The 19,575-nt window shown below is 43.0% G+C and overlaps 1 protein-coding gene across 1 annotated transcript in view; it reads left to right on the forward strand.

Annotated features, from left to right (window-relative positions):
• The window catches only part of WDR48 (WD repeat domain 48), a 1,182,842-nt gene that overhangs the window by 119,873 nt on the left and 1,043,394 nt on the right, over positions 1-19,575 (forward strand). Inside the window, exon 3 of the mRNA XM_069647743.1 lies at positions 9,329-9,407. Coding sequence (XP_069503844.1) covers positions 9,329-9,407 — 79 coding nt within the window. The remainder of the gene's footprint in view (positions 1-9,328; positions 9,408-19,575) is intronic.

The raw sequence follows: 19,575 nt of genomic DNA on the forward strand, positions 1-19,575 counted from the left end.
GGAGAAGCTGAGCCGACCTGCAACGACGACACCACCGGTGGAGCCCTGCTGAACCGTCTCACCACTTCCCAACGACAGAGAAGATCTTCATCCCGGAGAGTCTTCTTCCTCTGAGCTGGTGGGGATAACCAGTTCGCCGTCTTTTTCGCCTTCCTGGATCGTCTCGTGGTCGAATCGCCCATGCCAAGCACCCCAGTGGCCGGATAGCCACGCCCTTCACCTTTTAACCAGGAAACTCCACGGCTGGTTTCTTCCCTGGTAGTGCAACGACCTCCAGCTTTCCTTCATGTCGATCTCCTCTTCCCCTGGACAAAGCACTGACTGGCACCCACTGCCAGGAACAACAGCCCCCGCTGGAGCTTTATCACCATTTCAGGTACTGTGTCCCGCCTGGTCTCCCTTGCAACAGACTTTCCAAGGTGTCCCGTAAATCCTTGACTTTCTATCCTGTCGTTACTTGGTACCTGCTAACTTTTCCTGACTTGATCCAACCCTTTTTGAACTATCTGCAAAGACTCTTTAAAGTACTATTCAACTGTGTGATCTTGGACACATTCCGCCTTGCTCTCTCCAAGAGTGGGCCTGGCCAATGACTTTCTTGCTTCTCAGTAGACTCTGCCTTTTCTGACTTGCTCTGGGTCTCTTAAAGTGTTGGTATTTTGTATTTTCCTAATTCTGCCTTTTTCCCTCCCTTTTTAACTAACTTATTGGAGTGCCATCTTAGGTTAAGCACTCACCTCTGTCTGTAAATAAGTGGTGTTTTAACTAAGTCTTGTTCAATAAGTAATCAGGGATGTATATATATATTAATAGTGACTGTGTTTGAACTTTTTTGCCATATTAGTGTTAGTGTATTTTACAAAGTGTGTTTTTAAATAAATAATGATATACTTTTATACCCAAGCTCTGGTCAGTGTTTGCTTGTGCTATTTTATTTTAGTACCTATCTTGTATACTCTATATACTGTCTAACTCTTCTTGAGAGAAGTCTGGCTGCTCAGCCACAGCTACCGGGTAAATCTGGGTGGTACAGACTGCTACCAATTGGGTTTACTGCCAACACCTGTAGTCTTGAGCCTTTTGCAGTGGTCCCTAAGGGAACTGCATAGGTTTCTGCCTAACACAGCGCTTGGGCATCTCTAATCGTCTCAACCCACAGAGGCTGTCACTTAGCTGACAGGCTTTTGTCCCTCCCCATATTGCCTTACCTGCCAGCTCTGACCCAATAATTTAGCCTCCCTATTTGCATTATTCTGAAATGCTGTTAGCTCAGCTATTAATGCCGCCAGTGTACTGGGGGTAGCCGAAGTAACATACTGCCCTTCCAACTCCTTCGACTTGATCTCATTGGCTGCAAGCTCCCTCCTGATAGTTTCAAGTATCCCTTTTGCCATGCATATACCCCTTACATAGCACTTGAAACTTTCCCAGAGCACCCTCTGACTCGTAAGAGCCATCATTCCGTTCGTAGAAAGCCACAACTTCCTCCCGAATCTCCTGGCAAAACACTGCGTCCGCCAGTGCGTCTGACTTAAAATGCAATGGAGACGAAGACCCACAACCCCGCCACCCCACCCACTCGCCTCTCTTGTGCCACACTCAATAGTACAGGGAAGTGGTCAGACAGGGTCCTCAGCAGGATGGAGCACTCGCCCAGTGCAAACCCCCCCCCCCCACCTGACACCAATAAGTAATCTAATCTGAAGCTTGACCCCTGTACCCATGGAGGAAAGGTGTAATCCCTAACATCCCAGTGCTGCATTCTCCACACATCTACCAGGTCATACATTCCATTAATGTCTTGAATTCGTTTGCTAACCTTATTTATGTAGGGCGTGCAACCTGAAGATCTTTGCTTGGCAGGGTCTAGCACTGTGTTCATTTCCCCCCTTTCCTTCCCCTCACCCCCCGCCACCGTTTGGCAGTAAGCCGAGTTTGATACCCAATCGAGAGAGCCCACATCCTCCACATTTGGTCTGCAAGTGTTTACCAGAGTCACTTGCCACCCCCTCCATGACCCCAACCACTATCAGTGCCCTGCCCTCATCCTGTTTGCCAGACACAAAGCAAAACTTAACAAACGTATTTATTAGTATAGCCCCTCCCCTGGAATAGGACAAAGTATTTGACACCCCCGTTGCGATGCCCAACAGGACTCAGTCCGAGGTTCCAAGTGGGTTTCTTGAAGTAGTGCCATTCCCACTCCATGCCTTTCCAAATAACGGAACACTTGCGAAGTCTTGGTGGGTTTGTTACCCGCGAATTTTCCACGTTTCGTAAAATCTACAATTAGTTCTCGGTTACTGTTTCCCGTTGCCTAATATGTACTGAACACCACGTTTATACTCTGCCACATTGATGTCCAATGGTCGATCTCCAACAATCCACACACCCAATTTCTCCCCATCCCCCCTCCCCCACGGGCAACCTCAATCCGCCTGATGCCTACTCACCCTGTTATGACCCACAAAACAAGGCTGTGCACCGAGCACTAGTGCCGAATCGAGCAGTGCCAGCCGAACGTCGTAGGATAAACATAAAGTCCTTTGGAGATACCAGCTATCGGCCGCCGCATCACTCACATAGTATGTCTCCATGCCCCTTCACCACATTCAACGTCTTCGGGGGTCCTTTTGACCTCTGTTACCCCTCCCCCGGTCACCATCTCTCAGGCGTTTTTCGCCCCCTGCCACCTTTGTCCAGGCCATCGAGAAAGGAGGTAGCCGATTCGGGAGACCAGAAGAAATGTGTTTTCCCATCCAATTGGACCCTACGTTTGGGAGGGAAGAGCATAGAATACTGGATCTCGCTGTCACGTAGTCTGTGCTTCACTCCAGCAAAGGATCTACTTGATGCCTGCACATTTGCTTAGAAATCCACAAACATTTGTAATTGGTCTCCGTGGTACTGCAGGGCACCCTTCTGCCCGGCCAACCTGAGAATAGTGTCACGATTATTTAAAAGCTGTGCTAGTACCGGCCTTGCGGGGCCCTGGGATCGGTCTCTGCGCTGGCACCTGTGCGCTCTTTTACCACAAACCGGGGACAGGGGGAACGACATCTCCTCACCTCCAAAGACTGTCTTACAAAGCTGCTTCACAATAACTTCCATTTTAGATTGGCTGTGTTGCTCCCTAATTCTGGCCAACCGGAATATTATTCCTGCGGCACGACCTTCCAGATCTTCATTCTTGGCAGCCACTAGCTTGAGCTGGCCTTCTATCGCAGTGACTCGACTTGCCAAGGCCGTTGTATTATCCTCCACATTGTAAACGCTGTACTCGCTCTACCTCGTCCAGGCGGTCATTATACTTGTCCAGGCGGTGCTGCAACATGTCAACTTTAGAGGAGAGTCCATCTTTGCATCCAGGCCCCCGTATCCCAGCTTTAAGCTGTAACAGGATTTCCCTGATGTGGCAATCTGCCTCTGGTGCTCCCGAGCCCTGGGGGAGATATTGGGGGAGGATATTGGCCGCCGAACCTCCCTCAAAGGAAAGCTTATGAAATATGAAGTTTGTGTTGCCCACCGGGCACCTGCCCCGCGCAGAGAAGTCTTTGGTGTGGTCCATAGTGCAGAGACCCCAACGTGCTCCACAATTCAGAGCGCAGGCTGCTAGCGCTTTCCATCGCACACAAGTACCAGGCCGCCCTGCTCGCCTCTCTATCGCTGGTGTTCACCTGCCAAATCACAGGGCTGGCGGGCGGTCAGGTGGCCAGTCCAGCTGGGTGCACCACAGGCCATCAGGAGTGTTCCGTACCCAGTTTTGGTGCTGGATGATTAGTTTGTGCGCCCCTAGGCTCCTGCTGTCAGGCCTGTTCCAGGGTCTCGCGCCACGCTGCTCATGCAGGTCCCAAGTGCCTCTACTCCTCCGTTGCCTCACTTGGCGCTGCAGGCCATGACAACCCAGGTACCGCGTTACGGTCTGCAGTACAGCAATCTCCCTGAGACTGTGCCGGCCTCATCACCACCTCGTTTGCCCGTGGTGAGACCTTCCTTCACGGCCACACCAGCAGCTCCCCACCTTTATTGCGATTTTCTTCGCCTGGTAGACTGAGCTCACACGGAGACCGCCATGCTGGATCCAGTTTGCTAGCGCTCCCTGCTATTGCTAGTTTTGCTGGTCTATGAATTGGAAAAGCTATTACAAATGGACTATTACACATTTATTGTCCACTTCATCTAGATTTACTATGAAGTAGCACAAAAGGAGATCTCTGGTAGTATTCATGACCCATTCGATCAGGAGTCAAACGGCTACTTTCTTCTTGCTGTAGGTTTTAAAAAAAATGTTTTAATTGTTATTATTTTTTGTATATGTCACTTGACTGTTCTTGCTGGGTTATATAATTGGCAGAGACCATGGCCATTTTGGACAGTCCACCTTTCAGCAGGTTCTCGTTCAAAATGATCTGCTCCTTGCATTCATTTATGTACTTTCTTGTCCAATTATGAGTTGTTGTTTAAGACCAGGTATCCATAGCATATCTGCTTAAAAAAACAAATGACGTTCCTTCAGCAGTGTTCTTACTGATGGATACATTCTTCGCCTGATAGATTCCTGCTTTCTGCTATAAAACGTTGTGATGCCATGCAACCTTAATGCAGTCCTACTGCTCCTTCGAGCTCCTCGAAAATGGCAGAAGTGTGTGGCAAGGGTCACATGCAGCTCCATATGAACCTGGGATTTTACTTGTGGTGCCACACTCGTATGAAATCCGGCTGGTGTCGTTTTGCAAGTCCATATATAGGTCAGTATAATATTTCAGTATCCAGCCTCTGACTGGCGCTTTTTAAAAGATAAAGAATCTTTCTCAGGAAAACGATGAACATCAGAAGAAATATTAACAAAGCAAGTGATGTATTCCCAGAATCCACAAGTCGTGCGCAATTCCCGTCCCACAAAGCCTACTTAAGAAAAACTGTAGTTGCGTTTTAGCATCCTCTGGTAAATATGTATGCATTTGAATTTACATAACGTTAGTATCCATTGCATTTGAAAATAAGGCGGTACAATAATATTATGTTAACATGTTTAAAAAAAAAAAAGTCAAGTAATACCGAAGAGTCAGGATTATAATACCATAGGGAGCAAATATGTTGTGAACCCACTGTTTTAAGCAGATTGCTGAGATTCATTTTGTTTTCCGTTCAGTGGCGCCTATCCTGCGTAAAATAAATCTACGACAATACTTCCATGGCACAATTTATGACTCCCCTACTAATGAAAGCGAACTATGGAATAAATCACTATTTGATCCCCCTGTCAATTGCTGTACACCGGACACAGTAGTGTATGCGAAGAGAGTATGGCAGGACATCCAAGCACTCGAAAAATGAAAAACACTGGCGACCTTCCACAATTTCAGTAATGAGGAGAAAAAAGCAGTCATAAATCTAGCCACCAACAATCCGGAAGGCAGACAAAGGAGGTGCAGTCGTCTTAAACAATCTATTTTGTAACAGACAACTCACTCACAGAAGATCCCACAGAAAAGACTGCCTATCCTCATTTGAGACAAACTGGAGAAAGCCTTTCAGAGGGATTGGATTTCCAAACAGGAATTTGAGTATCTTAGTGTTCAGAAACCATTTAAACCAACATTTTATACTCTTTGTAAGATCCATAAGTCTCTGATTAACCCCCCGGGTGCCTGATAGTGTCAGGAAAGAGCTCACTTTTGGAACCATTATCCAAGCTTGCAGACACATACTTGAACCCCTATGTTGCGACGATGTACTCATACATTCAGGATACCACTGAGGTCCTTAATTTGATAGAAAATCTACAGTTTGACACACAACTGCTTGCCAACCTCGATATTGTATCACTTTACACATGTATTCCACAGAAAGACACACTCGAGGTCCTGGAGGAGGTTCTCTTTGGCGAGATGTCTACAGGTTCGACCCCAAACAGTTTTATTCTGTGGTGTGCCGAAATGGCACTCACAGCAAATGATTTCTGTTTCAATAGAGCATTGTACCATGAAATCCATGGAACAGCCATGGGCTCTCTGGTCGCTCCTACTGCAGCAAATTTGTATTTGGAATACTTTGAGACCCAAAACATTTATCACTCTTCCAATCCATACTTGGATAAGATTGTTCTATGGCGTAGGTTCATTGACATTCGGATCATCTGGGAAGGCTTGGAAAGTTTGTTTTTAGAATGTTCACAATGGATGAACCAACAGAATCGGTTTTTGAAATTCACATCAACATAACAGTAAAAGCGAGCTCAATTTCGTGGACGTCACAATCTGGATCGACCATCAGGTTCTCAAAGTAAGATCATATCACAAACCTACGGACAGGAACGCCTTATTGAGCTTTGACAACTGTCATCCACGTCACGCAAGGGAGAATTTGCTGTTTGGACAGTTCCTGAGGTTCAAACGGAACAGTTCACAGAACCAAACGTTCTTATCAGAAGCAAGTATGTTAAGTTCTAAACTATTGATGAGAAAATACCCTAAAAAAATTGTGAAAAGAGCCCTTAAAAGGTCCATGCATAACAAAGACACACTATTAGAATACAAGACGAGAAAGGAAACAAATACAGAGATCGTGTTAGTCAGCACGTTTAACACTCGGTCCAATGAAATCACTAAGATCATTAAAAGACATTGGCACATATTGGAAGGGGGAGATTGCCCTTTGACAATACCACTGTGTGCGCGTATAGGAGAGGATCCAATCTCAAAGAACTCCTCACTAAGAAGGACATTTCAGTGAAACCCAATGTACAAAGAAGCGTCGTGGAACAGTGAGGGATGCCCACTTTGTCAGGCCATTCACCATGCGGACAATGTGTCAATTGTAAATTTATATGTTGTACCAAGGAGGTAGACCTTGGACTTGACAGCCCTTGGAGACAGACTGGTTTCACTAACTGCAATTCTACGAACGTTGTGTATGCTATTTGGTGCCCATGTTCTAAAATATACATAGGCATGACTGAGCGGAAGGTAAAACGGATCAGTGAACATCGTAGTCGCATTAAGAATAAGGTGAATCACTTTATAGCAATGGAACACAATAGCGATACGTTGAAGTGGGCTATTGTATGGCAATTGGCAAAATCCAATAATAAGGAGGTGGACCCTAAAAAACTTTTTTTTATAAGGAACAATGGTTGATTTTTCTCACTAACACATCTGAGAATGGCCTGAATGAACAAATAGCATGGAACAATTTTTAGGACAGGAGTTCTATCACAAACTAGTACCTCCCAGGAATATGAGATAGTTGGAGGTTTATATCCTCACGTCTAGAAAGATGTAGGTTGGTGTGTATGAGTGTGTAGAAGCCTTACCTCTCCTCCTATCAGCCAGTTAGATACCTGGAGAGCTCACTGAATGCTCCATCTGAATCCAATTGGAGGGATTTGAAAATGTCTGTTTCCTTTCCCATGCCGGTTTGTACAACGATGCCAGGTAATGGACAGCAGTTCATTACATAATGTAATGGATTAATATATAAAATAACAAATTTGTGTTTTTCGAACGTAGTTGCAAGTGTGTGAGCACACAGTGTAATTGCCTTAAACTTTTCCCGTAGGGTCTTCGCCCAGGATGCATGACTAGATCAGAAAGCAGGGCATATCTTGGCCCATTTATAGTTCAGTCTTGGCGCATTGGTTAAGCCGAAAGGGCAAGGAGTGACTACAGCGTAGATCGACAGACCAGTTGCCCCGCGTGCATTGTGACGACACGCGTTAGTCTCATCACATGACCCAGTCACTAGAGTATTTCCTCTTCCACATTGGGAGAAGACAGTACAGCGAATCCAGTACAGAGGACGCATAGACTCTGCAGTTACGGGAGGACGAAAGCCTTTACTTTGGTAAGTGATGAGAGCAAACGAGCTAGGCTCTTTCGAAGCTAGTGCAGTAGGCGTTCACCACGGTCAGACTTCTAGTCGTTCATGTAATCTCCTTGGTTTTTAAAGGCGCGTGCCAACTGAAGTGCAACTAGCGTACACAGTAACAGACACAGATACCGACAGCGCATGGCGGCTGTCGGATAGAAAACGTTAAAGCACATGTACTTTTTCGATCTCAGAATGAACTATGTAGTGGGTGACCACAACAGAAGCAGAATAGATAAGTGTGTCTAGAATCTCCTGACAATCACCTGGAGTCTCGTTCAGATATTTATCTTTAACTTGACAGAACAGACGCCCGGTAGAATTTTAACAAAGCAACCGAAGTATGAGTATATGTATTAAGGTAGAAATGAACAGGCAGCCTGAGCACTAGTTGTCGTTTCAACAGAAAGTTGACTGTTTTTCATGTTTCTTCTCTCCCAGAAATCTTGGTCTACAAATGAGACCCCTGAACCAATATGTGTGAAAAGGAACTGATCATTGCCTTTTCAACACGGTAAGCCTAAGTGGGTAAATTGTAACGCCCCGTAAGTGGGCAGCAAGAAATCAGACAAATATTCTGATTGCTACCTCTTTTCTCTTCTTTTTTTCTCTCCTCCCTCTTCCCTTTAGGTTTGGACCTCTTATCCTCCACTTAGATATTGTGGTTTGATAATCCTTTGGATTGCTTACTGATATAGGAAGACATTTCAGTCGTTTTTGACTAACAAAAAAATTGTAGTTTGTTCCCCTGAGGAAGTCCACAGCGATAAGTAGCACCCTATGTTAGATGGACGAAACATGTTGGGTTAAGTACACTGTAAAATTAACAGTGTGGTCAATTTTCATATTAAGTTGAGTATTTATCCCCATAAGCAGATAAAGGAGTAGTCATCTCTTTAACTTTGTGAAGTCCATCAAGGCATCCTTGAACAGAGGAGCAGCCTGGCTCTGCTAACCAACGCACACTTTTTTGCACTCTTGTATTTTGCACAAAACTATTGTACTGTAAGGATTTTTGATATTGCACCCCTGTTGGTTTTTAGATTTGTATAGGAAGGGTGTTTTGTGATAATATTTTATGCTTTTTCCCTTGCACTAGGGGGGTATTGCGGAAAGATTTTTTACATACAATCCATACAAAAAGTTTTTTATGTTGGTAAAGTGTTTTTATGTCAGTTTCTGCTATATGTCCTTTTAACTTATTTGTTGGGATTCATTTTGTGAATAATTCTCAATAAATTTGATGTTCTAGATAAAATTTCAGACTCCGGACCTATTTGGTGCATGGACTGGGTTGTCCAAACATAATGAGAGGAGCGAGGGTCACTTAGTTGTAGATTGTCCACCGATTTCATTAGGGCCGAATCCCGGTGTCTTTAATTGGCCCGCTCTGTCTCTCTTGGTTTAAGTTTGCCTATCCTGCTAACATCATTGATTCAAGTTTTCATTTTTTTTTCAGCAAGACCCATACATAGCATCTATGGAGCATCACACTGATTGGGTAAATGATATTGTCCTGTGCTGTAATGGAAAAACATGTAAGTACTCCTACTTGCGGAATGTGGTACAGTTATCTATTCCACTTGGCAATGTTTCATATAATCATGCTGATCCCATCAAAGTCTGTCTTTTGGTTACTGCTTTTTACAAGCCAACCCTCCGGGGGCGGGGGGGCGGTTTGAGATTGTGTATAACAAGGGGGTCTGTTATTTTGCAGATACTTTGGTTCATAAACACAGCCTTTCCTCCCCATCCCAACGTATTCCTGTTTTGGTATTCCAAACTCTAATGGTTCCCGGACAAAAGCAGTGTCGCTCTTGTATATAGCAATATCGAAGTATTTAGTCTAGGGGTCTGCAACTTATGACTCTCCAGAATTTCTGGACTAGAACTCCCATGATCTCTTACTATTGGCTATAATACCGAGGCTGATGGGAATTGTCCAAAACATCTGGAGAGCCAAAGGTTGCACACCCCTGCTAATCCAGTATTTTGAATTTTCAGAATCTGCATAGGCTTGGATGGAGCATTGAGTAGCTGACGTGCCTAGGGCTCACTTCTCTTCATACTCCTGATGCTGCATGGTAAAGTGTGGCCAAAGGGAATCTGGAAATTCACAACCTCAAATCAAGCCTTTGGGTACAGAGTCCACAATGACACCAAGCAATTGCACCCTGGAGAGTCTCTGGTTTGTATAATGGGGTTATTCCTCACGCTCGTCAGTGTACCTCTGCCAGCATCCCAAACATCCTTAAAGAGCCGATGTTTCCTAGGATGCCCATGTGAAAAGTCACTGCCAAGTTCACAGGTGGGAATGGGGTTGTCCAGGGAATCCTTTCCAGCCACCAAAGGCACCTGCATAAAATGCAGGTTCCTTGTCGCCCTGGGTCATCGCTTTCCCAACCAAGCAAACCGGAGCACTTTAATACAGTATCCTTGGGCAAGGGCAAAAATGTACTTTCTTATGATGGGTGCAGTCAAGAAGCAAGGTGAGGACTAAGTCCCTGAGACTGTAAAGAATTGTGCATTACCAGTGGTCCTTTAAAAAGATCCTTGTACCATTTTGGAATAGTCTAGTTCGCTGTTATTGTGCCCATCGATCAGGAATGTATTTTCGATCATATAACGATCCATCTTAAAATAAATTCCTATGCATCTTCCCTTAGTTTTCGTCAATTTTATATATGCGAAAACGTCTGCCTGGGTACCACCATCTTGTGGAAATCTTATCCGTTCATCTAGTGCCCTAAATTCAAGTCCCATCGCGGCAGTAATACAGATCACCCGCCCCTAAAGCTGACATCACTAATCAAAACTATATGCTCCACCTATTTTAATACGTTGGTGGGCAGCGTAGCCAAACGTTCCCTGTCGTTATCCTAACGTTATCCAACGCCGAACGAGGAACATAAACCCACACATCCACACAGTACGCAAAACTTCAAAAATGGTAAAAAGTGTATATTTCGAAGAAAAGCGCAATCGGAATGGTTGCAAGTACTTTTGTTTTTGTCATAAAGCTGAAAAGAGCAGATTATTTCCATGAAAACATCTTATAATGGCAATTCCGTCCAGCGATAGATTAATCAAATTCTTTGTATTCGTCATAGAAAGTACCTATTTTCCATCCCCGATTTTGGATTGACGGACATGTGAGAAGAACGGAGTGGTTTCAGTTTCAAATGCAACACTTTCACATCTGCACGTTTTCATAATTTATAGGCTGCCATGTTGCTCCCTGTTACCGCAACGGCGAAAGGACATATTGGTGTCTGGCGATTGTCCCAGATAATGCTTATCACAGATGCCTTTTTCACTAGTATTGTCCAATTTTGGTTGAAGCCGTCAACTGGAAGACTTACCCCATGACAGCTGCACATCGGTACAATGCAACTAAAATCGAAAGTAAAGAAAAATATATTTCAGCACCCACTTTTTATATAATATACACATTAGATAAATGTTAACTATGAATTTAAGTTATAATTGATACGTACAATGTATTTTCTTTGCGTCAAATTGAACATTCATCCGTGACATCGTTAATTGTGTTGGATACAGCACACTTGCCATCCCCTTGCATAAACATTAATTAAAACTTTGCTTATATTGTGTATTGAGTTTCCATTCTTTCTATGTGACCGATGACAAACCGCTTCGAAAGACAGATCTCAGTAATGGAAACGTAACTTCCCTACGTCTGCTTTCAATATAGTGAATTTTATCAATTCTTTGTGAATATTGGACACATTGTGTCCTTCAAATTGTTAGTGTGGTCCATTGAATGCCAAATAACAATGAGACCCTTTATCCAGTGTTAACAGTGAGTTTTGTTTCCGAGGGTGCGCCTGCCACAAAAATGAAAAATATTTATGGTAGGCTCTGCGGTGCAAGACCATGAAATATTTCAAGTATTAATATTTACTACCATTGCAACAGTAATAACGCAAATGGTGACACAACAATTACGGACTATTTCACAGATGTGCCTAGTCGAGGTGAAGATGGGCTCGGACTGCCCTGTACGGCAATAGGTCAATGATCATTTAAAAAGAAAATAATAATAGTTTGGGGTCAAAGTGGGGCAACTCTTTATGGCAAATAAACAGAATTGGAATTCACATCAGGAAAACCAGTCTTATGCACCTTGGCCCCAATACGCATCCTCGTGTTTAAAAACGCAGAAACGTGCAATTACTATTTTTTTAAACCCTGAGGTCTACCTTCTTGAAAACCGAACAGAAGGGGTTCTTTTATTTTTGGGGATATTGTAGCTTGTCACTTACCAGGACTTTCAAGTACTGTGATGCTAAAAGTCAATGCTGGGCTTCACAGGTCCCAGGCCATTCCACAAGTATGGTCTGTGATGTCTTCTCTTTTATTATTGTGCTGCGGCAGACACAAACGTGAAATCAGGAGTGCTAATGGCCCCTTTCCCTCACAACCCACAGTTCACTGTGACATGGGCATTTGCTTTCCAAAGGCCTTCATTACGTGTACTATCCACAGTAAATGCCTTCATCGCATAACCTGGAAACAGTGTAATGCATGCACACTTGCAGATTTTATTTACAAGATACTTGTGTGAAGCGAACACCAGTAGTGCAATAAAAAGAGTTGTCTGGTTGTCTTGTGCATGTAAGAATCTTTCAAGCATCAGGGTGTTGTAATTGTTTACAGACTCCTTTATTTCGGGAACAAGGGGTTTTCGAATGAATGTTGAAAACAAGAAAAGGGTCTGCTTTATCAGTATGGGGGCAAGCATGGGTACAACTTTAAACTGAGAGTGCCACCGCCAGGACACCAACGCAATCGGACATTTTTGTCCATTGCTTAACTAATTTTAACTTTGTGACTATGCACCCTATTTCAAAATGTATCAGTGCACCTAGTTCACCAACACCTGATAAGTATGTATTGCTGTTCGCTGAGCAGCTAATCAATACCCGCCTTCACTGTGGTTTATAAACTCATTACGGTAATTTTACTTGACGTGTATATAGGTGGTTACAGCATGGAAGACAGATGCATGTATATAGAAGGATGAAAAGCAGTGGGCTTATAGAGGTGACACAGGTGGACCGGGAAGGGTATGAAAGGGTGGACAAAGGGTCTATTTCATACCAGCATGCGTGCACTGTTGCACCCAGGGCCACACGTGCAATGAGTAACTAAAAGAAATAAAATTAAAATAAAATAGACTAGAAATGCAGCAATTGTAGTGATGTACATTTCTGAGTTCAGTTTTGAAAGGCTTACTGGCTTATGTGTAGATCTATTGCAGAAATCATCATTTCTGCATCGATTTGACTTTGATTGAGTATTTGTAAGGTTATATACAACAAATCGTGTCACCAGGCACCCAAGACATAAAGTGGGTAGGGAAACAAGTGGAGTAACTAATCAATAATAATAAATAAGCAATAGTAGTCCTTGTCACATTCGTATCGTGCAAGTGCAGTTCGAAGTGAAGGAGAAAGGGAAGGGAGGGGAAAGTGGTGGATCAAGGTATGGGCAGGTGCTACTGGGAGCCCAGGAGGGGAAGTACCAGGGGATGCCAGGGGAGGAGGCTACTGGCTAAGTGCTTGGGTGGAGGTGTCTCAAGGGTTGAATGCCCAGCCACCCGACAGCCAGGCGGGGGGGACCAGAGAGTAATGCTGATGACTCATGAAGGACCAGTCCGCCAGTCACAGCAATTATGGGTGTCCACCGGGAGCCAGTGGAGAGATTGTGTAGAGATAGTAAAGCTGGAGAAATGTGATCCCTGGGCTTCAGGCCATGGATAAGTCTCTCAGCCGTATTCTGTATTAGTTGATGGGGGTGAAGGGAGAGAAGAGGCAGAGGAGGGTATTGCAGTAGTCCAGCCTGGAAAGTACCAGAGCTCTGAAGACACTGAGCTTCTTGGGGGACGGTGAGGAAAGGGAGACTGCCTTGTCAGAAGTGAAGTTGAAAGTGTGCCTTTATGTAAAGGTCTGAGGGGTGAATGAGAGCGAGGAGTCTTACATCAACCCAAGATTTTTGGCCTCACTAGATTGTGAGGGTAGAGGGCCCAATTAGGGTGGCCTGAGGGCTGGAGGCAAACGCGAGTGCAGGGGTTCCAATCAGAAGGATCTCAGTCTTACTGGCATTAAGACTGAGGACATTGTCTGTGCACCAAGCCTGAATAGCGGTCAGACAATGGGGAATGATAGAGGAGGTAGGTAGTAGAGGGAAGCTTGAAGGAAAGGGGTGTGTCATCAGCATAACACTTGAAATTAGTAGAGAAGGAGGACATCAGTTGTCACATAAATCTTTGCTCTATCTGCAGCCAATTAGCAATATTCCGACTTTCCAGCAAAGTTAAATTCTGAATCTTAAAAGACGGTTTGCACCTCCATTACTATTTTAATGTTAATTTTACTGGGCATTTGTTAGGCGCTTTTAACATCATTGTGTTTGCAAGCACCACAAAGTCGAATGGGATGGGAACAGGGGAAATAATAACTATGACAAAAACTAACTATACAGTCGTGGTCCTACTAGGCCTTGTTGTACGTGCAAGTGCTATTGAGGTGAAGTGCAGGGGATGGGGATGGTAGGCGGATCAGAGGAGTGGACAATCGCTGGAAGAGGGACTGGGAGGGAAGTGCTAAGAGCCACAGAGGAGACGCAGAGAACATCAGGCTAAGTGCAAGTACAGGCAACTCACAGGGGTGGGATGTTGAGCCCAGAGGGCATTGCAGTGGGGGTGGGAGGGTGCTGGAATAGACTGAGAGGAAGGGCCTGGGATCATGTAAGATTCATGAGGGTCAGGCCACCGCTCACAGCGGCAGTGAGGTGATTAGCAGGAAAGGGAAAGAGAGGTAGAGAAGAGCATAATGTTTTGCAGTTTCCAGAATTTAAGGAGGTCCTGCTCAAGTCTAAGGGGGCACAGAGGCTGTTCCAAAGGGAGGCACTAGCCGAGGAGAGAGACCTGCCCCCACTCGGCAACTTTGTACAATTCACAAAATGTGCAAACGAGTCAAACTGGCTTTATTTAAAAAAACAAAAATTGTAATGACAGACACACCATTTGAATCTTGACGTCAGTCTTTCAACAAGTTTAAGTTTGGGAGGGCAAACCTCTATCGCAATGTTCTGTGGCATTGACTAGGGACAGATTCAATGTCAGATCTTAATTCGAAATCCATCGGCTGGAATATTGCTCTGCCACCCACTGTTTGCTTCTTTTGGTAAACTACTTGTTATAACGGAGATTCGTGCAGTTTTTGATTGTTCTCCGCCAACGTTCTAATTATGTGAAAGTACAGCAAGTTTTGTTCTGGCTTCCATACCATCTATGACAAAATTAAACCTTTTAGACCTGTACTTGAGGCACATATTATGGAACCTCTCCAGTGTGGCAGAGTTCATGTCCACAAGCGTGTTGCACTTTATAAAAGTTAAGTAATAATAATGTCTCTTGAAAGTGTGTTGTCATACACAATCTTCTCGAGTGCTGTGTGAGATGAGGAGACTGGCATCAACCACCTTTTTCTTTCATTCATGCTTCTTGCTCAATGGTCCATGTGCACATTCACGGAAATGTTTCATTCCCCTGAGCGTTTGTTTGCACAATGGTGCATCCATGAATGCCATTTTCTGAGCAGCATAGCTCCACCAAAGATGGTTGCTGATAGAATATGACCAACTTAAATGTTTTCAGTAGCTTGTTTTTGTTGCTTTTTTTGCCAGCAGCTGTAACTTTTTTTTTAGAAATTGATTTTTGCAACGTGCCCTAGATCATACTGATGTGCGGGAACTGCTCTTGCATCACCCTATTCCCACGTGCTTGTCAGTGGCTATTGGGTCTATTTGCATTCCGCTGGATTGCAGAAGCTCAATGGATTTAATGAACCCATATTTTTCCATTGCAACCGAAGATGTACATTCAGACACTTGTAAGATGGCTGAACTCACTATTATTTTGGTTTCCATGTCTTGGAAGTACTAAGTGCAGTGTTGGCAGAAAAACCTGAACTGTCACACTGTCCATCATCCGGAAGCCTGAGCCTTTTTCCAATCAAAAGCATTGTCCAAAGAGATTTGTTTGAGTGTCCATGCCTGGCTAATAGCCGGGAACAAGAATTTCTTCTGATATCTGTAATATTGGGTTTTTGCAAGGTACTCTAGTCCCACAAATATACAGATATTTGAACTTTCACTCAACGTTGATCCGCTAAAAAGCAAAGCAGATGAACAAAGTACATTTCCAGCAGGCACTTTTCCAAATATAGGTTGAGCAGACCATGACCATGAACATGTTATGGTTGTGTACACCGCTACTCTTCATCTTCCTGTTTGTGCCTTTTAACTCATAAAGTTCCCCAATGGCTCCTCACAAATCCTCCTATGTAATTTATGATCACATCATTTTCATAATCTGAATGAGGCAGCAGTCGAATACATGTATTTTGACTGCTGTAACAGCCAATTGTCCTGCAGTACAGTGGTTTGCGATTCCATGGTGGTGGATAAGTCCAGATCATAAGCACAATAGTCAATCACTTGCAAAGTTACTTATTTCTGTTTGTGACATTTCTGTATTTTCCAAATGTAACAGAGTGAACATTTTCTCTTTGTTAGATTGTAATTTTTTAGCGGGTGTGGATTCTGTGAGTGGTTCTGCAATCAATTCAAAAAAATGGTCTGTTATCTCTGGGGTGACGTGTTGTGCTGTAATAATGATATGATATGATAGGTTATTTATAACGCGCTTAATACCCAGAGGTTTCTAAGCGCGTACCCGGGGATCGAACCTGTGGTGGTTCGTGTCGTCTTGCTTCCAAGGCGAGCACGTTGTCCCCTGGCTATCCTCCCGAGACATGATGATGGTTACTTTACATGGGTCACTGGTGACCTTCCATTCAAACTCCGGACACTGAACATCTACATCGTGGCTCTGAATCTTAACTGGACCATGCCGAGCTTCAAAAAGTAGCTGCTCCCAATTGACATCGGTTTGGCAAGCCACATCATTAGTTTGTGGTATTGTCTGAGTCTTCATGTTTCTCGACTTCCTAGGTCTCAATGGATGAAAAGAAACATGCTTAATTCTTTGTACACATACATAATATATGAATTACAACCTCAAAATGTCAAATCCGTACAATCATAAACAACTTATTTAAAAACAAAAACGTTTGTTATTTACCCTGGTTTTCAGAATTTTCCTTGGAATATTCAAATCTGATTTGCTGACCACAAGACCAAACTTAAAAACAGCATTTTGAAATTGTATCAACCGTGCAATTTGCTCTTCGACTTCAAGATTCATGTATACCAATATAACCAATTTCATTCTGGTAAACATAAGAGAATTAAAAATATTACATGAATGTTCTGAATGATAACTTTAAATTTATAAATATCTTATGTATACCTTTGGTCCATGGGTCTCTTCAATTTCTACCACGTTAGTAGTACATTCCTTATAAGTAACAAATTCAACAAAAATGATTTTATTGTTAAACAATGTAAAGTTAAAATCATTGATTCACAAACTACATCTTGAGACAGTTGATTTAATGATTGTCGACCTTACAAGATCAGCTAAAACTTTCTAAAAAGATATGATTAATAGTCTGATTACAATTCTATCATTATGAGTGACATAAAGTTGAACACTGTGTATGTCAAATTTTAAAAAGACCGATTATAAAGTGTACCTGATAACCTTCAGAGATGTTGCTGGGAGTTGGTGTGTGATCATCCTGCAAAACATATTCATTAAATGATGTGTTGAATTCTTTTTTTTTTTAATAACAATTACAATTTTTAACAAGCAGCTAAAGTTTATGAACAAAAGCATACTTCATTCATATAGTTAGTGAAAGTGTCTGTAATTCAGTAAAAAAGTGGGTTTTTGCAAAGTTTTTCTTTAATTGTGGCATTTGTTTCTGTGAGAAATACATTGAGGTTTTGATCTAATGCTTGCAATTTCCTGACCGTATTTCAAAAGAAAGGAAAACAATATAATTCAATACATTCTCATTTGGTATAGCTCATCCACCAGACTAGTTGCAGTAGAAGAGTAGTACGTTGTAGAAGTTCCAGCCCCCCCTCCATATCAAAGTAATATCAATGATAAAGATGTAAAAGGAAATCGAGCAAAAAATGACACGCGGAAGATGGTTGATATTTACATAGAAGGCTAGATGCCACTTAGACAGATTTCTGGATTGCTATGCACTTGGGTGGATTTCCAGTTATTGCAACAACAATTCATACTAATAATCACTCATCTGCATACACCTCCAACTACCTTCACAGCACTGCAATGTGCAATCTTACTCCTTTCACGCTCAACCCTATTAACCACCCACCCTGCATTACAGATCTGCCTGAGTGCCTGGAGACCACACAACTGGCATCTTTGCTTGTTAACATTCGAAGGCTAAAATTGTACTTAACAATAATCAATACTATTTCTGTTGAAGCTAAACATAAATATTTTGTATAATCGCATCTGAAGGATTGGTATAAAAATTACTTGAATGGAGAGTGCGGTTGCTGTCGAATCTAATAGCAGTAGATGTCCAGTCTCTGTGCTTTAGTTGATAAATATATTAAGACAGTTGTTAAATAGAACATTTACATTAGTATTATAAATTAGACCACATCAAAAGCGATAAAGTAAGTCACTCAGCCTCACCATGTGGATGTTGAATGTGTCTGTGGTTTCCTCCATGGGAATGGTCTGTACTTCCATCAGTGCGGTCTATGTAAACACAGATGGTAAACACATTTTACAAAATGTCCTATTGGTAACCAAAGCAATGTAGGTTTTTCGAGAAGGCTCGCATTGCACCAAACTATTAGTGTATCCTTAAACTAGGGATACACAAAGTAATCTACAGTTATAATTGTACAAACTTTCATTGTGGCATTTGTTTCAGTGAGAATTGCATCAAGGGTATCTAATGCTTTGCAATTTAATGACCGCATTGCAAATCATTAAACAAACTATTACTATAATTCAGTACATTCTCAGTTGTCATACCTCATCCTCCAGACCAGTTGCAGGACAAGTATAGTATTTTGTTGAAGTTGCAGCCTTCCGATATTGCAGTCATTTTAACAAAAGATGTACAAGCAAAATCAAAAACAGAATTTACATGCAAAAGATGGTCAATATTTCCATAGAAGCCTCTCTATGTAGGGATGCACTTGATTGGATTTCCAATAATTTCACCAGGTTCAAGTTACTTGCGAGATAACTCAACCGAGGTTCGTGATTGCTGTCGGAAGCAGATAAAAATATTCATTCTGTGTAAAAGTGACTTCGGGCTGCGGGAAGACGAAAGGTTCTGATACGCTCAGCTGAGACACTGGGCCCTAAACCCTAGGAATAGGAAGGCAGCCACACGGGATCTAACCCCCCTCTGAAAAATGTGTGACCACTAGCTCTGGGGATAAGCACTTGGTTGGGGACTTGAACAAACTGATTAAAGAGGGAGAAGGTGCTGGGGTAAAAAAGTTCATGCTCAATTGGGAAAGGGAAGCACAGCAGGGGATTGGAATAAAGCAGTGGGACAACCTATGGAAGAATATCCCCAGCTTGGCTCATCCACTGCAAATCCAAGAGATATGGATGAAAATGATGTACAAGTGGCATCTCACACCCAGCCGAATGGAAAAATCCACCGAACAGCCTCTGGGCTATGCTGGAGAAGGTGCGGGCGGAGG

This window comes from Ambystoma mexicanum, chromosome 2q, assembly GCF_040938575.1.
Source record: "Ambystoma mexicanum isolate Mex_15411 chromosome 2q, UKY_AmexF1_1, whole genome shotgun sequence".
NCBI lineage: Eukaryota > Metazoa > Chordata > Amphibia > Caudata > Ambystomatidae > Ambystoma > Ambystoma mexicanum.